Consider the following 23,132-nt stretch of genomic DNA (forward strand, 5'->3'; position numbering starts at 1 on the left):
GTTCACCTCCATGGAGTGCTGGTGCACTCTGAAGAAAGTAGTCTTCATCCTCTTTTTCAGCATGACTGTCAACTTGATGAGCAATCAGCAATGGCTTCACTTAATAATGTAGTATTATGTACCCTGTAACCTGGACCAACCTGAATCAACCCGCTTTCTCTACTCGACAACGTACCTAATACATTTTTTTAAATAGTTTGCAAATTACCACTGTATGCTTTTCGCTAGGTAATTGTAAAAAAGAAAGTAAATAAGAAAGAAAGTCGTTCATCGACTGTAGTCGTTTGCAGTTCATCTTTATTTACTAATTGGGTTTTTCTGGGTATTTTGCCTACCTGTTTTTCAGGATGTGGACGAGATCTTTTCATTTCGAAGCCTGCCCATTTCTCAAAAGTCACCCTTTTCCTGTCAACTAAAAAACAAACAAAGAGACAGACACAGCCAGCAGAGCTTTCTATTAAGTGAAGCACTGCTATTGTGTGCTGTAACGCCACTTTGTCTCTCAGTACTTTCCCCTATAATCCTCCTCGCTTCGCTCTACCATGTCCTCACCTTGTCGTTTTTCACTCCCTCACCTTCATCGCCTCATTTTTTTTTCTCTTCCTCCTCCGCCCTGCTTTTTTGATCAGTGCTCTCCGTCACTTTTCTCACACACCTTGCTGTGCCAAATATCTTTTTTATCTGTCTCACCTGAGTTTGTACATCCAGGGAGCGTTCAGAATACATATTGGTAAAGAGGCAAGACAAACGCCAAACTGCCTGTATGTGAAACCGGTGGGAGAGATCAGTGTCATAGTTATTTTACCGTTTTGTGTCACTCGTGCTATTTATATTTTCACTTACGATCATTTGTATGTCACAGTATGTCTGATAGATCTGGGCACTATAGAGGGGAGTTAGGGGATTTGTTGTAGTTTTTTAATGCTCTTTTGTTGATACTTCACTACAGGATGATATTTAACGTACTAGTTTTAATCGATTAGAGATTCGAGACTAATGAAGCAAGACATTAGTACATTTTATATTTATACTGTTTAGACTAAGTTGGAAGCTTCTTACATGAAGGAAAATTTTCCATCACTGAGCTTGTACCAAGCTTGTTGTAGCTGAACTAAATAAAATCAGAACAATTAACATAACAGGTTTTAGAACAAAGCAGAGCAAGCAGGGGAATGAAGTGACTTTGAATCAATAATTTCATCTTCAATCTGTTTTCTCTTGTGCTACGCAGGAGAATAGAGCGTCATCTCATTATGGTTTGCATTTTTAAAATCAGAGCTTGAAGTGGCCTGCCAACCAAATGATCAATCTGATCTGACAATCAGTATTTGCTCAAGGCTCTTCAGCAGCCCGAGGACATAATTTGCCACATTAATCTGCTGCATTTTCATGCAGAGCGCAAAAAAGAAGTGCGTCAGGTGTTTGTTAATGACAGTGGGTGGACTGAGGACCACTTTTATACGGCTTTTGGGTATCTTAGAGCAGCGTGTCTTCCTATATATACATCTCTCCTTTATCTCTTCTGAGCAGGTGAGGAGGTGTTTCAATCAATTAACAAAAGGAGCAGATATGCATTTAGTGGTAATTTAATGAACTGTGTTCATGTAACATCTGCAGCATCACAATGAGATGTGCATAGAATGAAGAGATTCTCTCGCTCCTCTGATTTGCTATGCTACGGTTTGGTAGTATCTAACCGGCTGATAGGAGGAGGAAGAAGGAGAAGAAAAGATAGAGAGGCCTAGGCCAGATGAGGTGAGGGGCCATGACTTATTGAGTTGACACTCTGTATTTGCAGCATGGTGTTCTGTACTGAAATGCAATATTGGTTTTGTTTACATAGTAATTGATTCTAGTGGAGTAATGCTCTTCTTTGTTTTACCTTGGGTACAGCCAATAATTATTTTATTTTATTTTAATTTACTTTTATTTATTTATGTATTTATTTACGCACACTGGCAAACAAATTATGTGTTGTTTGTTGATCCTATCACATAACAGATTTCATTTTTATTTATTTCCATTAATTTAAAATGAAAATCTTAAACTGTGTAATCTTCATCTGTTGATAAGGGCTGCAGAGAGCTCTGAAGATTTTTGTATCATTATTATTTAAATATTATTAACCACGGTTAGTGACTGAATTGAGATTATGAATAAACATACTCGTCTTGTAATGAACCAGTGGGATTAATCCAGTAAATTTGTTTTCCTGGCGTCTTGAATCATATTACCTATTGGAAGTTCTACTTGATTGATTTCGGTTTGTTGCTTTAAGTGTGCTCGTTAAGCCTCTGGGCAGTTTTAAAGGAAGGAAGAGATCAATTAGCCAGACCACACTGGTGATGCTATTGACTGAATTGCACAAGGAGGATTGAGCTTCAGAAGGAGCACTGCAACATTTTCTTCCCACAGTGTTGGGGAGTAACGGATTACATGTACTGACGTTAAGTATTTAGAATACAAAATATGAGTAACTGTATTCCGTTACAGTTACACTTTATTGAGGTGGTAATCAGAATAAAGTTACAAAAAATTGTCTTCTTACAACAAAGATCTTATTTATGGCAGATGTTTGACTCTCCTGATCGCTTGTCTCATTGTGTGGTCATATACATGTGTATGACAGTGAATAGTCATTGGAGTGAGAGCTCCTACCATCAATACAACATCTTTGAGCAAAGCTAAAGTTTTTGGTTCATGTCGGCAAACTGGACAGAAAGCTGCAGCTGCGGGGGATGGGGAGGACAGAGCAGCCGGACTGATGGGTCAGAGTCTGAGGATGAGGATGAAGCGCTGCGTGCTTAATGCTCCTCATGATGCTGGTACTACTACTAGCTGCTAGCTAACTCCGTCTAAAACAGAGGCTGATTAACATTTAAGTACAAATGTGTCGCTTGCAGTCAGGTAGTTTTATACATGGGTATGTTTGATGCACATATTTAAACACTGTTTCTGTGTGTGTAAAAGGACCTTTGGTTGCATTGTTTAAAATATATATTATTCTGTCATCATAACGTCTTTTTTTCAGTTTTTTCTAAATAGAATAACATTGATGTGATACAGTCAGCTGGAACAATCTAGACAGATTTTATCGAATATTTTATAGCGTCCTTTGCAGTAAACAGGGACTGATCGCTGCATTCAATCACTTAAAATGTAATTCAATGTGTGAGTAATCCAAGTATTCAGAATACGTTACTCTGACTGAGTAATATAATGGAATACATTGCAAATTACGTTTTAGGGCATGTAATCTGTATTCTGTAACTGAATACTTTTTAAAAGTATTCTTCCCAACACTGCCCATGCAAGGAGTTTTCCCCCTAAAGTGAAAGTGAGCTTTTGTGGCCAGGAATGAGGAATGTGCATTAGCGATTTGATATGCTGACTGAAGCATCTAAATGTGGTGATAAAGGAATGTGTATGAAACCTCCTTTAGGGGGCTTCTAACCTATCTGTAAGGGAAGTTCATTAGAACGATTTCTAATCAGAGATTAGTGTCTCATGATGGTCCAAGCGCCTCCTCCTGAGATATATATTAATCTCTTGAGGGGCAAATGCTTGGCATGTAAGGAAATACATGTAAGACACATTAGCAGCAGCAGCAGCTGAAATATCTCATTTCCTGACACACTTTGGTCCCGTCTGAAGGAACGTAGAGGAAACAGTGCCGGGCTGCCAAGCCTTTGGTGCGTGTCTGAAGATAGATGAGCTAGATTTGTCATTCAGCCAGTGCACCTATAATTACACAGAGGAATTATGGCTGCACACTAAAATTACTGACTGAATAATAAGCAGAACCACGAACACTTAGATTCATTTCACAGGTGCTTCACACTTAACCAACAGCTAATTGGGTGTGGGACAGTTTTCTGAACAAAGCCTAGCTTTGAACACATCTCATGAGGTAAAGGTGTCTTTGGAAGGTTGTCCATCAGTGTCAATGCAAAAGTTGAAGCTATGGTGCCTTTATGCAAATGGACTGGGTTTAATGTGCATATCAAAATCTCCACATATAATATTTGGAGTATATTCGTGGTTTTTAGTCTTTTAAAGATTTATTTTCCCCCCTGACATTTAAAATCAGTGCATTTGATATAGTTGGTAACACAAGAGAAACAAAATGTTGGACATTTTATTTCTAAGGGTCTCTAAGGGTTCTAAGGGTTTCTAATGTCATGTCATTAAAAATCAACACAAAGGAGTGGTGCCAGTTGGTAAAAGTGCTTTTTAGACTCCTCTTTGTCCTGTTGTTTACATAGAAACATTTGATGACTATAGTTTGCATCTTTGCTTGCACAAAGACACATTTTATGGGATTGTTGGTTTTTAGGAATGCATCTGTTGGTGGTTGATTGGTTAGCCGGTGGTCTGACAGAGGCCTTGATTGTACCTGCTGTGTTGATTATATCTTGTGGTTTGTGTCAATTGAATCATAACACATGTTTTTCCTGTGGTGTAAGCATTATTATCAATGTAAATGCAGTATTTTTTTACACACACACACATCACTGCAAATGTAGGGGCAACATGAATGTGTTTTAACTTGGACCACAAACCCGTCGTGCCGCCTCACACATCCCTCTCTATAGTCTTCCCTTTACCCTTCAGCAGTCTGTAAAAACTTCTGCCTGATTTCGCTCTCAGTCTGTTTGTGCAGTCGATTACACTGCAGCTCTTTACCATTTTAGCCATGTTTCCCACATTTTTCCATGTGAATGCATCAATGGCGCTGGCTGTTACATATTGTCTATTCAGAAGGGAGGGACTGTTGTGACTTTTGTGCATTAATGTGGCATTAAACAAATCTCTAACTAATGACTTCAAAAAATGATTAACAGGACAGTAAATAATTAACACATTGGTTTTTTTTTTACGTTTCAGTCTCTCTTTTATCTGTGCTTCTTATAGTGTATTGTTTTACCTTTTTATTATATTATATTATATCAAAAACAGTCTGACATGGAAATGAAAGAGAATTGAGAGAATTGGAACAGAACAAATATTAACACATCTCAGTATGACATAATTTCCAGCCTCCTCCATTTTTCATGAAGCTGGACACACCTTTATATTTTTCACATTGGATGGACATTCAGCTAACTGCTAGCTCTGTGCTCCTCATCCCAATGGCATGACCAGGATTTGAGTGTTTCTAGTCAGTGGTTTTAGTAAATCTATTGTAATATAAAGACAATCTGTATGTGCAAGTGTGCCGGTAGATGGTGAAACAATAGTCGGAAAGCAGTAGGTACTTTTGGCGCAGTGGGATAGCAGGGATAGCAGGGTTGTCCAATAACCGGAAGGTTGGTGGTTCAATCCCAACTCCTCCCTAGTCACTGTTGTGTGTTCTTGGGCAAGACACTTCACCCTAGCCTGTGGCGCGCCATGCTAGTCATTGTATGACACTGCTTGTGCAGCAGCCGTAACGAATTCCCCTCTGGGGATTAATACAGTATCTAAAATAAAAAATTAAAAAAAATTATTCTACCACAAATATTGCCCTTAAAGACGGCCCTTTTGGGAGAATTTCCTACGGTTCACCATAATTCCAGTGTTTACAGCCACAGCAAAATCACCTCTGGCATTCATCCTCATTTCATCATAAATCCATGTATACATAAAACAAGAGTTACATTCAGTAGCCACTACGTTTTACTAGTATTGTTATTGGGATACCATTCAGGATTCCAGAGGGTGGATATAATTGATCTGCATAGTAATGTGTCTAAAACATATAAGGGTGACCTTAAAGTTAAAATGGTCACCGATGTGAGTAAAAACATTTGTCTCAGGTGCTTACACAACCATGTCACGCAGGTTGTCAAAGCTGAACGCCAACTTTATCCTCCCAAATATCCCAATTCTAACTGCCAGTCTCCTGCTGTAACATAAATATCAAAGGAGAGATGGTGAGCAGTCGCTTGACTAAACAACTAACAGAGCATAGAATAATAAATCAACATTCAATCCCCCAAACTGTGACGGTGCAGATAATAAAAAGCATCCAAACTTAAAACAATACCCTGTGTGTGTGTGTTTTTTTTTGGTTCTTTATGCCTTTTGTCAAAACAAGAAAATATCTCCCTCTCTTTGACTTTATCTTTTGTAAAGATATCTCATTTCCATTCCTGTCTGCCTCATTATCCCCATCCCTCCTCTCCCAACCTGCCCTGATTTAACAACAAGAACAAGTGAGACAGAAAAGGATGTGTTTCTGCTTTGTTTCTGCTACGTGATGAGTAGATAAATGTGGTGTTACAATGAATACGGCAGTACTTCACTTCTGCCTTTTGTAATGCTTGTGGATTACACACTTTTTTACTTGGGAGTTTTCCACTTTAATAAGTTCAGTTACTACAATAAGTCAGACCAATATGTCCTTAAGCCTTATTTGTATTTACATCTTACTGTTCTTTGTTGTTCCCTTCAGCACTCTCTTACAGCCATACATTCACTGGGATCATTAATTTTTTACCAGTCCAATTTAAAGGGATTTAATGGCATGCGTGCTCGCTGACCCTCTCATGGAAGGATAAATTAGAGCAGAAAATGATTTGCAAGTGTTGGTTTTGCTTTACATTATTGACTCGCATGCAGTCAATTAGGTAAATTAACTCAATCTGCAGCTTTGTGGTTGTCAACAATTCTCATGGAAAGTCTATGAAATACAGTCTGGTCACTTTCAGCCTCCTCTGTTCTCTCTGCCTGTTGTTTTCTGCTGTTATTTTAAGTCGGGTAAGTCATCAAAATTTCGGTAGCATCACATTAAGCCAACAGTTAAAAATAGGAGACAGTAGTGCAAATGTTAGAGATAGTTTTAGGTAAGGATGAGTACGGTTTTGGGGTTTTAGGAATCTGTCCGATGGCGTGTGTGTATGTGTTTGAAATGACCAACTTACATATCAAGGGAGTAAGGACAGGTGACTATAAAATAGATAGTGGCATGGTTTAATCAGCATATGGCAGATATTGTACTGCTACTTGGATTCATTGATCAGATTGGTTTAAGTTACCCTGTGTGTTCTTGCCACGCTGTTGGAATATCTCTTCAGTATAAAAACAAAACCTACCATACTGTTGCTTCCATCCTCCATCCATCCAACAATCAGTATTAGCTGGCTTCATTTAAATGAAGTGACTGGTGTTTAAGTGTGCCCTCGTGTTCTTTAATGAGTAACTGGATGAAAAGTCTAACTTGGTGCTAAGAAAATGGTTGAAGCATTTGTTAAAGATGGGAAAATTTTCACTCATAACAAGTTGTGTGAGGGTGTTTTTTTTAACCAAAACCATGATCTTTTACTAACAAATACATAGCTTAAAAAAAGTCTGGAGTGAGGTTAACACCTGCCTCCGATGCTTGTGGCTCGATCTTTATGCTACCTATACTAAAACAACCTGTAATGCATTGTGTTGTTTCTCAGTGACAATCAACCTTACTTGCAGTGTTTGGTAGTTTAAAGTAAATGGGATGAAAAAATATCAAACGTCACTGACAGATTTCAGTGCCTTGTGCATCTGTGTTGAGCATGTGCTGCACCAGTGTCTGTCACTGGACAATCAGTGCTTTGATATATTTCAGTTACTGAAGTAAGCAGGCACTATGCTAGATGGTGGACTAGTTGTTGGTTCAAGAGTTTCTCATTTGAATTTCTTTTTTGGGACTACAGGTTTCAACAAAGTTGGACCCTCAGCCTCCTAAGGTTTTCCTTTCCAGTGTGAGGAAAATGACTTCCAAAATCCTCATCATTCCCTCCACAGCCAGTGCTGATTTAGAGAGCTAGAAAAGAGCAGAGCCAAGGATGGATAGATGAAATATTGATGAAAAGCTAAATGTGTGATTTGTAGCATGGCATCAAAGGCATCTGCTTCACTGGTGCAATGAGAGAGAGAGAGAGAGAGAGAGGGAGCAAGGAGGGAAGAGGGGATGGCAGAGACAGGGGAGATATATAGATGCATCCAAACCAGATGATGACAAGGAGTGAACGAATCCAGTCCCTGACAGTGTGATAACATCACATTGCAGCATGGAAGGGAATCTCTTCTATTTTTAAAATCTTATCAGAACGATACTTTTTTTTTTGCCTACATTTAAATAAGTATGCTATACTGTAATGAAATAACCACATCTATATACCACTATGTGATAAGTATTTCAAGTTAGATGCTTATGTCAATACATATACATTTTATTAGATATTAGCTTCATGACATCAAATGATCATATTTCTATTTCATATTGCAGAAAATCACTTGACCTAATTTTATAAGCATGATAAATTCCCTATTATTATTTTTTTGGTACTGTAGATGACTTGTCTAAATGTCTAATAAGATACCTGTTATTACTGTAGCCACAGTAAAAGTAAACATGCGAACTAGCAGAAAAAAAATTCCTGAATTGTAGACGGACTGACTGACGGACTGAAGCCACACAGAGACACCAGAGGATAAAGCATACGATGGGTAGCCGATGCAGTGGCTATAAGCTTCTGCTTCTAATTTTAGAAATGCCTTAAAAAAAAATCCATGGCAGGATCAGTACATAAAGTGCAGACGTATTGCTCTGCTTGCTCTTCCTTCACCCTTTCCCTTCTTTTTCTACCCTTCCACCCCTTCACTAACTGTTCTTTTATCCTAGCCAAATGCTAATGCAGCCAGAAGGCTCTTTGAAATTGAAATGATGTGAAAATAGAATTGCAGTGGCAAATGAGCTGTGTTTGCCGGTACCATCGGGGCCAAGCGAGCCCTTTGAACGTGCCTCTCCCCCAGCGAGGGGGGCCCTGTTCTGGGCCGCAGTCTCTCTGGCGCTCCCCTCCCTTTTCACGTCAGCTGGAGATCTCCCAGCGGAGCAGAGATCAAGCTGAAGCTGAATGGAATGGAGTTCCGTTTCACACACACGGATCTATACATAGCCTCATTTGCAGAAAAACATCATCACAAACTTCAAAGCATGTAGAGGTTTCTACATACACATGTGTGTATATATACTGTGTTTCATTGGCAATGTAAATTATTGTCTTTAGCTAGGGGTCAGTTGTAGGTCTCAGTATGGATGTGGACTTTATCGTCAAATTGTTCGACAGTCTGATGCTATGCACAGTCGAAACCATGGACACACACGCACTAGCTCTGAGCCGTGTTCAGAAACTCAGCAGTGTCAGAAACGTACCTTTAGAAAACTTGTTGACGAGAAATCCGGTCACAAACACGCCGGAGCAGAAAAAGACAAACACGCCCACCGCAGACAGACACTCCAGAGGGAAGCAGCAAAGAAGCAAAAAGTCAGCGAGAGAAGAAAACCAAGTTAGACAAGGGAGAGCCAAGACACAGGTTTGACCAAGATGTCAGACGAGAAGAGGAAGTCTTCAAATCTTGTTGTTTTAGGTGACAGCAATCCCAGCCCTAATCCCCCTGAATATGCACTCACACAAAAAGGTACACATAAAAGCGTCTCAGAGTCAAGTGTTATATAAGAATAAATACAAAGCCTGTATGTTTTCAAATATGCATCACAGTAGAAAGATGGCGCATGTAAAATTAATTTGTTTATGCACAAAAAAAGTATCTTATAATACCACCATGTGAGATATCTTGCAGCATAAGGTGAGGTCGATCAATATTATGATATAATTTGGCATCTATGTACCTGCGGCCCTTCTGTGCTTGAATGGATGTTGTCACTCTCAGAAGTGACAACATCCAACAACGAAGTTTGTTGTTGATGGGACCTTAGCCATTTAAAATGTGTTTAATGTTGTGAAAAGGACTGTAGACTCTGAATAAAGATATATTATTCTTTTCAAGAACCTTTTGAAGCTCAGTATAGGAGAATCTTGAAGTGTCTTGGTGACCTTTAGCCCACTCTCCTATGGTCAAATAACATATTAGGAATAGTGAAAATTCACTCTTTGTGTTGTTTATTCGTAAAGACGTGTGGTGTTGGTGTTGGTGTCCCACATAATGGGATTTAACCAAAATGGGAGATAAAGGAGGAGACGGTTCAGCTATCTATCATCCACTGCTCCACTGGAACTCTGGAACTACAGCTTATCAGAACATTTGTTGTGGCCATAGTCAGTAAGTGACAGGCATGTAAAAAGATGAAACTTTTTAATCCAGGGCTTTAAGTCATGAAAAATGTGTTTCTTGGTGTATTCTGATGAATGTGTCATGGGGAGATTGAATTAGAGGACGCACGAATGAGTAAATGAGATTGGGACAGAAAGGCTCAAATGAAGTATGTGTGTAGAGGAAGGTGTGTGCGGTCTGTTTATGTCTGTGCTTCACATGTTGGTTAAGTCAAAGAAGCTTTTTCCATCGAACACCATAGAACCATAGAACCACCATAGAACATGGCCTGACTGAGCCTCTCTTCAGTCTCAGCATTGCTCCCTCTGGTGCCTCCAGCATTACTTCCTGGCACTCTGCCCGGTATGGAAATACCCCTCAGCCTTAATGGACATTTCATTTAATAATCAGTGATTGATCGCTGCTGGTAATGATGTATAAGCAGTAAGATTCAGGGATGAAGGATATTCTCAGTCAATAATTGGAAAATGTAGAGAGCTCTGTCTCAGACTGTGTTGCCAATAGTGGCATGTCTCCTTAACTCTCCAGTTGTCAATATGGCATCTCTTTATTTGCCAGAGGCAATTAGCACCATGGAGTCATGTTGTTGAGTTAGAGTTACATCACCCTCACAGAGCTAATTAGACACACTTGACCTTTTCTACATGAGGCTAATTTTAGAGATGCAACTTTAAGACGAGGCAGAACAATTAGATCAAGAGGTGTAAATCAGACCTTACACCGTATATACATATATATGCTGTATATTTTTGAAAAAAAAAAGGAACTGAAATCTTTAGTGTCATTTTTATCAATGAAAGAGAAACAATATACAATTGCAGAAATGGTGTGTTTTTACCTAATTGCACTTTTTATGAACGGAATTATTATATGTTATCATGGATCTGTAAAATATCTGTAGACAGTCATGATGCTTGCATCAAATATGCACGCTATATATTAAAAACAACCAACTAATTCGAGCAAAAACCTCACCACTAGGTGCCACTAAAATCTACACACTAGTCCTATAATGACGCAAACACCTGGCTGTACTTCACTTCATTGAGATGCTCAGGTCACTACTGTACAGTCTGGTTGTGTAAATAATTCAACAGCATGTCTTTTTCCCACCATATCGTAGAATTCTTTTGTAGCTAATGAGCTCCTCACCACACACTTCCCATTGATGTTATTGCCTCCACAGCAGATGCAGCCTCCAGAGACATATAGTGATCACACACACACACACACACAGAGTCTCATACCTTAAGATGTTTAAAAGTCAACTGTGTGACATTTAGTGACATTTAATATTCATGGAGGTGTCCATGCTGCTTCTATTTGTGAGTTGCACTCTCTGTACTGAATGTGATGATGAAATTATACATTCATATAGTATGTTACATAATCACCCCTCACATGTAAGACACACACATTTGAGATATTTCTCTTGTTGGTTATTTGCATTTAACAGTGTATTACGTCCACAGACAGGATGTGAACACAGGCTTTCATGTTTAGGAGATAGGATAGGATTCTATGAGGGGACATACTTTTTAATATTATTTTAAATAATAGAGGTAATAAAGACCAAAAAATGAGTGCTAAGACGTGACGGCTACTGTACATCATGTATAATGTTAAGGTTAGCATGCTTTTCCAGCTCATGACAGACCAAACCTCATATTATACCTCTCTGGGAGTTTGGAGAATGCTGTTGATTTGTTTTCACAGAATTCGAGCTTGGCATATGAGTTTGGTTCTCCGCTAATCTGGCTCACTTCATATCATGGCAAAGGAAATAGAGTTCTGCACAGTGAAGTTTGAAAATATCTCTCTAAGGGTACTGCCATTTGGAAGAAAAAAATGGCATCTTTTGAGCCTAAACACTGATCCACATAGCTGCATTGCTTCATTGGCTACAGACTGCAGCGTGACTTCCTTGTTTTTTTAGCCAACGATAACTAAATATGAAAAAAAAAAAACTAAACACTTGATCACAGATCAGCGTAAACAAGCCATAAACCATCTCTTGGAATAAATGATTTGAGGAGTACTTTTTAGTTCTTGGGTCTATGTCCCATCTTCTAACACAGAGGAGGTGGGTTTAATGATCTACATTGCAACCAGCCACCAGGGGGCTCCAGGTGTTTTTGACCTCACTTTTGGGAAGCTGTTATGGCTTCCATCTTGTACAGTCTCTGGTTTAACGTTGAATGGGTAGTGGATTGACTCCAGAGTTTGTTTTTGTGCACACAGGTAATTATAACACAGTGCACCTTGATGAAAGTGCCTCTGTGTCTCAGAGTTATTTAACACACTATATAGTACAGTGCTGCACCTTAATTAGGCATTGAACCTTTAAATCAAATACTGGTCTAACATACGGGTATCAGTTTTTGGGCTTCAAAACTAACTCACCCATAACAAGCAGGATGGTCTGCCCCTTTAAATGTTTTGATACATATTTCAGTGATGTTATACTGTAGCTACAGACAAGAAAAAGAAAGAGAGAAAGCTATGACAGCTGAAAATGAGCTGGGATTCATTCCCATGCAGCTGTATGTACGTGGCTTTTTATACTAATTGGTTTTGTCACCATGAAACCCAGGGCTTCCTTTTTTAAGGTCTCCTTTATGTCATGTACATGCAGAGGGGAAAACACAGTTTGCAAGATGCTGAAATGAGGCTTTTGGCTGTCGTGGAGGCTCAGCAGGCCAAGAGACATGTATCTCCTAAATCCATCCCATGTCACCTTTAATGTCATGTGTGTAACATGTTGCCTAAGCAGGAAGTGAAAGTGATCAAAAATTATTTTAATTGATTGCTGTTCTTTGTGAATATGTGTGTGTTTTTGTGACTGCCCACTTCATATGATAAAAATAGAGCAGATAGAGGTTCACAGGTCAACAGCTGAAGCCGGAGAGGCAGCGTTGGCGTTTCATAGCTGAACCAGGATTACAGTGCACTTTTGATTTGCTTTGATAGTGTGATAATCCCTGAGATTTTCACTTCACAGCTGGAAGTGGTACCAGAAATGTCAGTCAGGAAAAGGAACACATAATTCTGTATTTGAAGATGAACTGAAGCGTTTCATGAAAAATGCTATAATACACATATTGCAAAAAAAAACAAACTTTAAATCACCCATAAATTATAGTGCATTCTATCACTGGAGCCATTTCTTATGCAGCATTACACAAACATCTTTTCTGCTGAGTCCTGCCTCAAAGCCTGAAGTCAAAATCCATATTTCTTTCTTGTGTAAGTAGGGTCACAAACTCGGGTTTAAAACCTCTGCAGTTCCTGTCATGCCATATTTCACAGAGCAGTGGGTGAACACAGAGCAGAGCTGACAAGTCTCACTGCGTGAGGAGAGAAGGCTTGGTTCAGAAACAGCTTGACTCCCTGATAAATGGATTGGCCACTGGCCTATTAGCTGACAGTGTTGGTCAAAATGAGTCGGTTAACAACGAGAGGGGGGAAACACACTTGTCCCTTTGGATGTGAGACGTTCTGCTCTGACACATCTTGAGATGTATTTGGTAAGACTAGTCAGCAGTGCTGGGCACATTACTTTAAAAAAAGTAACTAGTTATAGTTACTTCTCCCAAAAGTAACTGAACATACCTACATAAACATACAGTCTCTGTTTAGTTCTGTCTGTCACAGGATTTTGAGGAGCAGAAATATCAGCGGGATCTGCTTGGATGTGGCGGCTCCGTCTCCTTTGTTAGCAGAGTTATCACCTGGGTTTGAGCTGCAATCAACAGTGTCTAATTTGTTGAAGCTGTGACGATGAGAGGTCTTCATGAGATTTGAATTGCTTGTAACTGACGTGGAAACAAACGTCCCTGGACATAACGTACATGTCACATACACGTTCTTGCTTTTTATTACCACGAAGGAGAAGTAATGGTTATTGTACCTTAGCATAGTGAGCTCAATAGTAACACTGCAATTTATTGTCAGTAACAGTAACAGCGTTGTAACGTTGGAAGCGTTAATCCGTTTGTTTATATATAGTGTTGTTTATAACACTGTTATTCCCATCACTGATAGTCAGTCACTGAAGACTGAACCATTTTGACCTGGGTTCATTCTCCTATCTAGTAGTGGACTTGGATTTGAGTCGTATTAATCCAGCCATGGATTGGGCATTACAAAAAGAATTAGAAATGTTTTCATAACATCATATAACAGTCTTGGCAGGACATGCATCTGACTTAAGCATGTAATGCACAAAACAGGTTTGGCTGAGGCCTTAAAATAGGCTTAGGATGCAAAGGGTTAAAAGAAACACTATAGAAGTGAGTCTGTTAGGTCAGTGAGCTTTTTTCCAGATGAGGTTACGTAACGGCTATGGCCTATGTAAAATAGGTGTTTAACAACCTGTTAAAACACAAAAGGAAGCGAAGCGAAGACAGATTCAACAGTAACTTACTACTACTACTACTTACTTTCCGTTACCTTGTGAGAAATCTTCATATTGTCTAGGTAGAGAGCAGATATGGCAAACAGCTTATCGTCAGCCAGATAATACTGTCTACTCTAACTTCCAACTTTTCTTTAAGTTGAATTTTTCGTCACCTAGGGCCAAGTAAAAAAAAGAATGGACATTGTAGAATTTACATTGTAGAATGTACATTGTAGAATGGCAATGGCACTGACGTTATTCCACCATGTCCAAACCATGTACACATGCACACTGATTAGATGGCATTGTGTTTTCAATAAATACTAAGCTCCAAGCTCTACCAAGGGAAAGTATCCTTGACCTAAGAAACAGCTACTTATTCAATGAATAAAAAAATATTTAAAAGTCATTAGGTGAACTAACTCATTAGGTCATTTAATGTTGATGTGAGAACAAAACTCACTTTGGTGAATGCCAGAATTGAATCTTTAATGTAACAAACACTTGAGTTATTGACATGATGTGCGTGCTGTTCATGTGTTACTGAGGACCCAGCTTTGCCTGTCTCTGCTTGCTGTATTTTTCTGTGCATAAATTCATAAAGTCCACATGTAGAATTGCCCTTGAATTCCTGCAGAAAAAAGACACCCCTTCTGTTTCATCTGCTGCTTTAATGTTTGACTAAAGCTTGACCAAATACTCCCAAACTTCCCACTGTGAAGGACATTTGACTAATAGCAGACATTTGCCAACATTTGTGCTCCCAGCCTTTTCTTGAAGTCAGAGGAAGGGTAAAACTTGTCCTATACCTGTAGTTTTGAGCATATTTACCCAAATGCGGTGTGTATTCTCAGCAGATGGATTAGATGCGTGAAGGCTAAGAGTTCCTGACATTTATCTTCACACTTTTTTTCTTTACTGTCTTGTTCGTTTGCACACCAGTCACATGTCTTTGCTCACGCCCCCCTCCCCTCCCAGACTTTTCACTGCTTTGAATTGACTCACTGACATTGACAGCGTGGGTGTTTGTTTCGTCAGCAGAGCAGTGGAAAGAGAGAGAGTGCAGAATAAAATTATTAGCAGCAGAGGAGGAAATGTGAGTAGATGAAATAAGCGGCGGGAGGAAAACTAAAAAGAACTGAAATGCAGCGTGGGTACAAGACAAGGTGAGGGGGACATTAGAGTGGGTGTGAAAGCTTTTAGTTCTCCATTGCATCACCTCAGTCTCGCACAGTCGGACCTGTCTTCTCAGCACTGGATGTAGCAACCGTGGAATACTTGCATGTAGAGAGCAAAAAATACAAAAAAACACCATGGCCTTTTTTTATAGATTAGATTTTCTCTGTTTGTTTGAATGTATATTTTTCTGCTTTGACAGGAATAAAGTCTATTTTCTAATACTAAGCATGACCCCATAATGTAAATGTTTATTAAATGGGATATGGTTGGCTTTGGGTCAGGGTTAGAGCTAGTTGTACTGGTTACAATAATGTAGGAGGTTAGAGCTTAAAACAGTCCCAAAATATTCAGCCCTACCCTAACATAATCTGCCCGAGCCTGATTTAAACTTGAGGGTTTTTTTTTGTCCGCCATTAAGTGACACTTTGAACTAGAGTTGTTTGAATGATGGAATTCTGTTGAGAATGATCGCAATGAATGATGCAACAATATTTTGTCAGAAATCGGTGTGTTTATTCAGAATATTCATGATGCATTGTGGGATACATTAAGAGCACGCTGGGGTCTAAAAATTCTCACTACACATTCGAAGAGCACTGAAAAAGTGTGAAGACACAATATAAGGTTATTGAATACAGGTGGTGGTGGTGGTGGTGATGTAAATCATCATATAGAAATGATCATTTACATACTATTGTTATAGTTACTGTTTCCACCAATCAGAAAGCTTATCAGCCAAAATGTTTTTTTTTCTTCCCAGGAATTGTTTATATTGGGCACATTTTTAAAATTGAGATGTAATTTTGATAGTACAGACACATAATGGACCACTGGAGGTTTCATCAGTTCTACACATGTTTCGAAGAGAAATAGCCTCTATTTGAAACCACTAGAGGGATCTGGGGTCCAGAGGGTTAAATATAGTTTCATTGTGAAAGTCAAGGATATTTAAAAAAAATAGTCAGTACTATGTAAAGGTTGCTAGATGTATAATCAAGGTTATTCTATATGTATTTGTATCATATGGTCTTGAGTGGCTATAATACCACTCTGTAAGAGAGTGTTTAGTATTTCCTTTTATTTCCCCACTGATTATCATCTCTTTGAGACATGGCCTTAGTGCAGGTGTTAGCCACAGGTACACATGGCACACAAACATGTACAGACTCCAGCATTGCAACAATGATGTATTCGTCTTCTTCTTCTTCTTTCCCCTTCACGTTACTGCCGTTATGATCCTTCGCAGGTACAAAATCAGATGCTGCTATGCAGATTTATAAAACATCAGTTCCCATTTAGTACCCCTCTGCTGGTGGGGGTGAAACTCATGAAATAATTCTCAGTTCTGATAGAGCCTGATGATGATGTGGAATATTAATTCATCATCTCCCCCCACCACCACCAGCAGCCCATGCACAGACTTCCCTTTAGGATTGTCTAATCTCAGGATTTTCTATGTTGGAACACATTTTCCCATTTACATGACATATTTTAGTCATTTCCTCGACACCTCGTACGCATTATGTGTCACAGTCATCTAGATAAATGGCAGCTTTATTCAGATCTGTGTTGCAGCTGTTTTGATGGATAGCTTCACGGGAGCCTGTCGTTTTGCTCTTAGATGTAAAGTATCAATTTCAAAAGCCTTGGATCGACAAATGTTGAATCTAAACGTGAAACGCAGCTGGAATGAGAGTTTGTTTGGCAGCGTACATTTACACACAGCAAACTGATATGAAAGAAATCAAGTTACGGGATAATTAAAACGTTGAAGTGGCAATTTACATCTGTTAGCCTGACACCACTTGATCAAGATAACAGAAAGATGTTATCGAAGGTTGAAAGAAATGCCACGCTGAGTGATGTTTTGCATGCCCAGCCATCTATCCACCCACACCACCTCTGTTAGGCGGCGCTGTGTTCCATAAGAAGTGCTTGTCATGTTCCCGAACAATATCTAAAAGTTCGCCCACAGTTGTCAGATGTTTTTACAAAACAGCAAGCTCTTCTCAGCTGGGTCTCTAGGTAAAAAACTAGGTTAGATGCAAACTTTTTCCAACATCCCCCTTTTGTTTTGTCTACCTGCACAGAAGTTTCACTTTTGATGAGGAGTAAAGGCAACGACATGAATCATCACCAAAACTTATATAGGATTACAGCGTACGTACCCATCCTATGTCTGTCTCTCCATGGAAAGGTGGCATTCTTTGTTCATTATTTTTTTAAATGCAGGTATACTATCTTAAATCGCAAAATGCTAAGGCTAATGAAAAAGTTAGAAAGCATGAAAGCATTTTTGTGTCTTATGGGGCTTTTAACAGTCCCGTCCTCTCAAAGACATTTCAGTCATGAGAGACTCAGCGAACTGAATGAGAAACATTTATTGTGTACAAAGTTTGAATGTGCATTGGCGTCCTAGAGGGCAGGAGGTAGGAGGCCTGAACTGGCGTGGATCTGGTGGAGCTTGGGGTGGAGGAGGGTTGCCGGGTTCGATCAGAAGACAGCTGGAGAGGAGATGGAGACATTTAAATTTCATGCTAAGCTGAGAGGGATGGAAAGCGACAGCTGATTGGTGAGGGAGGTGCTTTCTATTAAGCACCTGACTAAGATAGTGGAAGAGAGGGGGAGCAGAGGAGTGAGGGATAGAAGGAGAGAGATTAGGAAGTGGGTAGGGATAAATGGTGAATGATGGGAAACAGAGTCTTCCTGATTGAACTTACGCTAAGAGCTACATTACTGGTGGGTCGTCTTTTCCACTGTGGAGACTTGTGTTGGGATTGCACAAAAAAGTGCATTATTGTGAGTTTTTACATCCTTGCTAACCAATTTTTGTGTTACGCTACATATAGTGTTAGCTGTGTAAATCTCTAACTTTACACAGAGGTTTTAATATCATTTAATTGGATATATTTTGACACTGAAGAGCAGACATTTGCTTTGGATCGTGTAGTACTTGATGTTCATCCTTGGCATGTCCCAGCCTGGTCCAACACAGGTCTTTTTTTTTTTATGCAATTCAGTAATGCACCTCTGTACATTTGACCTGGGAGTCGATGCCGTTCCCACAGCAGACAAAAGCCAGACTTTCTGGAGCACCATCTGATGTAGGACTCCTTTACATCTTTTTAAACTTACTACCATGTTGCAGAATCCTGATGGTACAATGGACAATCATCATCTACACAACTTGTACGGTGCATTGTATTCATATTTTTAGTGGTTAAACAATGGCTAAGACAAATGTTTTCAGCCTGAGCCTCACCATAAAGCCACGCTTACACTGCTTAATTCTTCTCATCAGAGGCTTTGCTGAAGTGCATTAGACTCCCAGTTTTACCTTGGGGAATGGATTCTGTATTTATAGTTTACAGCCTGTAGGGATTTTATCCAAGGTCAGTAGTAGATTACCTATTTGGCTCATTGAGCCATGCACTCTGTTAGATTCCCTTTTTTTTTTAATGTGCATCGGTGATTGATTAAGCCGGTGTGTTTCTATGTCAGTGCCGGCTTTGACTGATGCATACAGAGAGCAATATGTATGTATGAATAGACCTTGTGCAGAATGTGCGATCGATGTATGGACTCTCCTCGCAATAATTACCTCATCCAGGAGAGGGGAAAGCCTCAGGGTTGAGTGTGAGTGTGTGTGTGTGTGTGTATCATCCTGGCTTCCCAGCTGGCTCTTTGAGTCATGGATTGTTGCAGTGTCAGAGAGCGTGAAACTCCTCTTCATCAGTCTCCAATCAATGCTGTTGCTGGAGAGAGGGAGATATGAGGATAGAGGAGAGAGACGGACACAGAAAAAACTGCAGGAAAACTAAAGAAGACCGAGTGTAGATTATATACTAAACAACCTGACAGACAAAATGTAATATATGTTCTCTATGATGGATAGAAATGGCAGCATAAAGGGATATTGTATAGTTTTTTAGGTTTAAGTTGTAAATGTCATGGTCTACCTAACTCGTGTTGGCTTCCAGAGTGTACAATAAGTGTGTAAGCATACCTTTAAAGCTTAGAACTACTTCCAACTTCAGTCTGCAGGTGATTGATGTTGGAGCCCGTGCCACTTCATTGATTATAGGAAAACCATAACAAGTAAGGCAGCTCAAAACCTGCAGCATCCATTTCCTCGACCGCCTCCTGAGCGCTCTCTGTTGACACTTCATGCTACTTCCCTTGATTCTGTCCTTCTAACGTGCATTCATAATGAATTAGGATCAACCCACACACGAAACCTGGCAACCAATAATCAGTGCCATGACAGACATCAGATATCTGAGAGCTTTGCTACAATATCTTCCCTAAAAAAACAGGTTGATACCACAACAAACATGACCTGTCAGGGTCACAAAAAGTTGTCATCCTCAGTATTGCTAATGAATCAGCATGTTTGAGTGCATTTTAGTTTGAAAGTATGGGCTTTCCTCATCACTCCACTTTCCCCCCAAATAACCATAGAAGAATGATGTAAGTAACAGGCGCTTTTTACTCCTACTCATGGCAGTAATTGTACCTGTTAAAGCAATTAAGCTATTTCCATACAGAGTCTACCTCACTGCTATAAAGCACTATGGAGCCAATCTGTCCATCAGATCAGTCAAAGAAACTGCATGTTAATGGGTTAACTTTGCATGCTGTAAAAGGATTCAGCAAAGATAGGTTTAAAAATATATCCAGGAGACACTGTGAAGAGTTAAAAAAAAGTCATTGTTCTAATCATTGATCAGAACAGATGCCAGCTGAGGCCTCAGCAGTGTCTGTGCGTCACACACATACCACAGGTCCACAGGTAGGCTAGGAGAGGTCAGTGTCAGGGCCTTCTTGTCAGTGGGCAGTTTAGAATTGACACTTGATTGCTGCATGATGTCTCTCTCTCTCTCTGTCTGAGCGAGTGTGTGTGTGGGTGTGATAGGAACTGTCATGCAGCTGTCTTGTCGGCTCTGAACCCCACTAACCCTCAGTCAAAAAGGATGCTACTGCAACAGCAGCCACATCACCTACATTGAATTTGCTTACTTCAGTTATATTTATTTATTTATTTGTCCAAATAATAGTTAATCGTGTAACTAGTGTTGATGAATGAGGCCAGAGAAAACACACACGTAGGGCTGCATGTCTTGTTTTTGCTTTTGTTTGCCAAAAGATGATGAAACTTCAACACCCAAAATGCACTGGGCTTGTTAACTTGTGGGTATTTGACGCTAAGGGTAAAATCTGATAACACTCCATAGTTTGCTAACTGGCAGGTTTTTATCTTACATCTCAATTAAAGATTTATACATATATGTATTTAATAGTGACACATTTTATACTATTTATACTGTATATTATACTAATGCAATACTCACTAGAGACATTTACATTTGAAAAGACATGAGAGTGAAGAGGTTAATAAAAAGCAATAAAATAAGTTTTAGCATTAGCTCAGAGCCTTCCATCAAGTGTATTAAATGCTAAAAGCTAACGTGCATCTCCCATAGCCTCTTTGTATTATTTTGACAGTGATCTCTGCGCAGTACACTCCATAATCAGGTGACACGTCCCCAGACAGCGGTTGCTCCGTGTTTCTTCGACGTCTTCACATTTTGAAAGATTCTGGTGTCTCGGTGCTTATTCAGCACAGAGAAAGCACGAGTCAGCTCCCGCTTATCAAATTGCTTGACAAATTCACAAAAGAGGGCAGGAAGACTGCTGTAGAATAGGAGGATATGCAGGACGCCAGCTCTCTTTTTTATGTCTTTTAAAATAGTCATTGGAAAGAAATCGTTGACCCAAAGATAAACCACCATCGTGACCGCTGAATGATTGAAGGAGTTATTACTCATCATCATGAGCTACTGACGAGAACTCTCTTAAACCCTTTCAGGCATTCAGCTCCCATCTCTGTTCCATAAACAGATGTTCAAGTCTACACAGCCATTGTTTTTTATTGAATTTTGTCTATTTAAAATGAGCTTGTCAGTTGTAATATTTGTTCAGTTGTAGTGAGGTAGATTTGGAGAATTTCTGACTGTTTGGTGCTTAACATGGGTTTAACTCAAACAGTGTCTTCTTTCTGTCGTTTGGAGCCTGGTGGCATCGCATGTTGCGGATGTTAATGTGTGTGTGAAGACTGAAGCTCTCTCAATATGCTATTCCACGTTTCTGTGTGTCATGCACATACATTTTTGACTTTTGCATGTGTGTTTTTTGCCCACTGTGTGTGTGTGTGTGTGTGTGTGTGTGTGTGTGTAGCATGTATATATGTGTCTGAACATACAAGAAACTTAAAATGACCAACTGTTTTTAATGTAGAAGCATGTAACTGCTCCCGTCCGTTAGATAGAGGGTACTTAAATGCAACACGGATGCTGAAGTTGAACTGAGAAGTTTTCAAGAAATGCTCTCCTCTGTGTACAATTCAAAAGAAGATTAGCTTAGCATAAAGATGGAGAGTGGTTTGACACTTCTTATATGGAATGAACAGACAAGGGAACTTAATGTCGTTTCATCAGCCATGCTAGTTTTTCTTTAATCCAAGCTAGCTGCCTTAAAACATAAACCAACAAAAATGATCAATACTAATGGACAATTTATGTCATTTATTTGTTTGTTTTTGGTAAAATATGGATTATTACAGAATGTAAACATGTCATTGTTACCACTATACTAGATTTTGTGGTCATATTGGCAAACAAAGTCAAATAAACTGGATAAATATGAATCCAGGTTCAATCATAATTGAAAAAATACTAAACAAAAATCAAAATATTTGCTAATAAATTCCTCTGATGCCTTGTATGGCAATTTGTCTGATACTGGTGACGGTGTGTGTTTCAGCCTGCACACAGTTTAACACCTTAAAAATACAATAAGGGGAGTTTGTCACATGCTTCTATTGAGTGCTTTGCCTTTAAACATGCTGCTTCTTTTACAGTCTCTTATTTTTGTTCCTCTGCTCCACTGATCACTTACTGTTAACATGATGTCTCTGATATGTATAATTTATGCTTGTTTAAAAAGAGGTTTAAGTCTTTTGATCCTAAGAGGCTTATCTCCAGTTAAGTCTTCATTTTTAACAGAGAGCTAATATTTTTTTGCCTCTTTTTTTTAAAAGCCCCTCTTTTCTTGCATTTTCTTAAATGAACTCATGTACAGTAAAAGAAAAAAATCCAGCTGTGAACGTGTGAAGTGGACATTGTGGTGATGTCTCTTTGTCAGTGTGAGAATTTTTCAAAGGAAAAAAAAAACACAGGGAGGGGCTATAAAAACCATATTGTTGAGAAACTTTCTTATCTTTTGAGAGCATCTTTTGAAAGCTGTGTGTGTTCTTGATCACCCTGTTTTCCTCCATCTTCTCCTTCTTGGTCCTATAGGTCCCCTAACAAAGAAACACACTGATGATTTAGGTGATAGTGACCGCACGGACGACGAAGGTATTTTTTCCCCCAATGCCAATCTGATTTGCATGACAAGG

At 39.3% G+C, this 23,132-nt stretch overlaps 1 protein-coding gene across 7 annotated transcripts in view; it reads left to right on the forward strand.

Annotated features, from left to right (window-relative positions):
* nlgn1 (neuroligin 1) overlaps positions 1-23,132 on the forward strand; it is a 212,082-nt gene that overhangs the window by 41,050 nt on the left and 147,900 nt on the right. For 4 of the 7 annotated variants that reach the window (XM_028403395.1, XM_028403397.1, XM_028403399.1 and 1 more), the window contains one exon: positions 23,032-23,091. The exons of 2 other annotated variants lie outside the window; for them this stretch is intronic. In XM_028403395.1, the coding sequence (XP_028259196.1) occupies positions 23,032-23,091 (60 nt within the window). Of the gene's footprint in view, positions 1-10,257; positions 10,262-23,031; positions 23,092-23,132 lie in introns of all 7 variants that reach the window. One more of the 7 variants, XM_028403401.1, reaches the window with a different exon arrangement.

The sequence above is a fragment of the Parambassis ranga genome, chromosome 4, assembly GCF_900634625.1.
Source record: "Parambassis ranga chromosome 4, fParRan2.1, whole genome shotgun sequence".
Classification (NCBI taxonomy): Eukaryota; Metazoa; Chordata; class Actinopteri; family Ambassidae; genus Parambassis; species Parambassis ranga.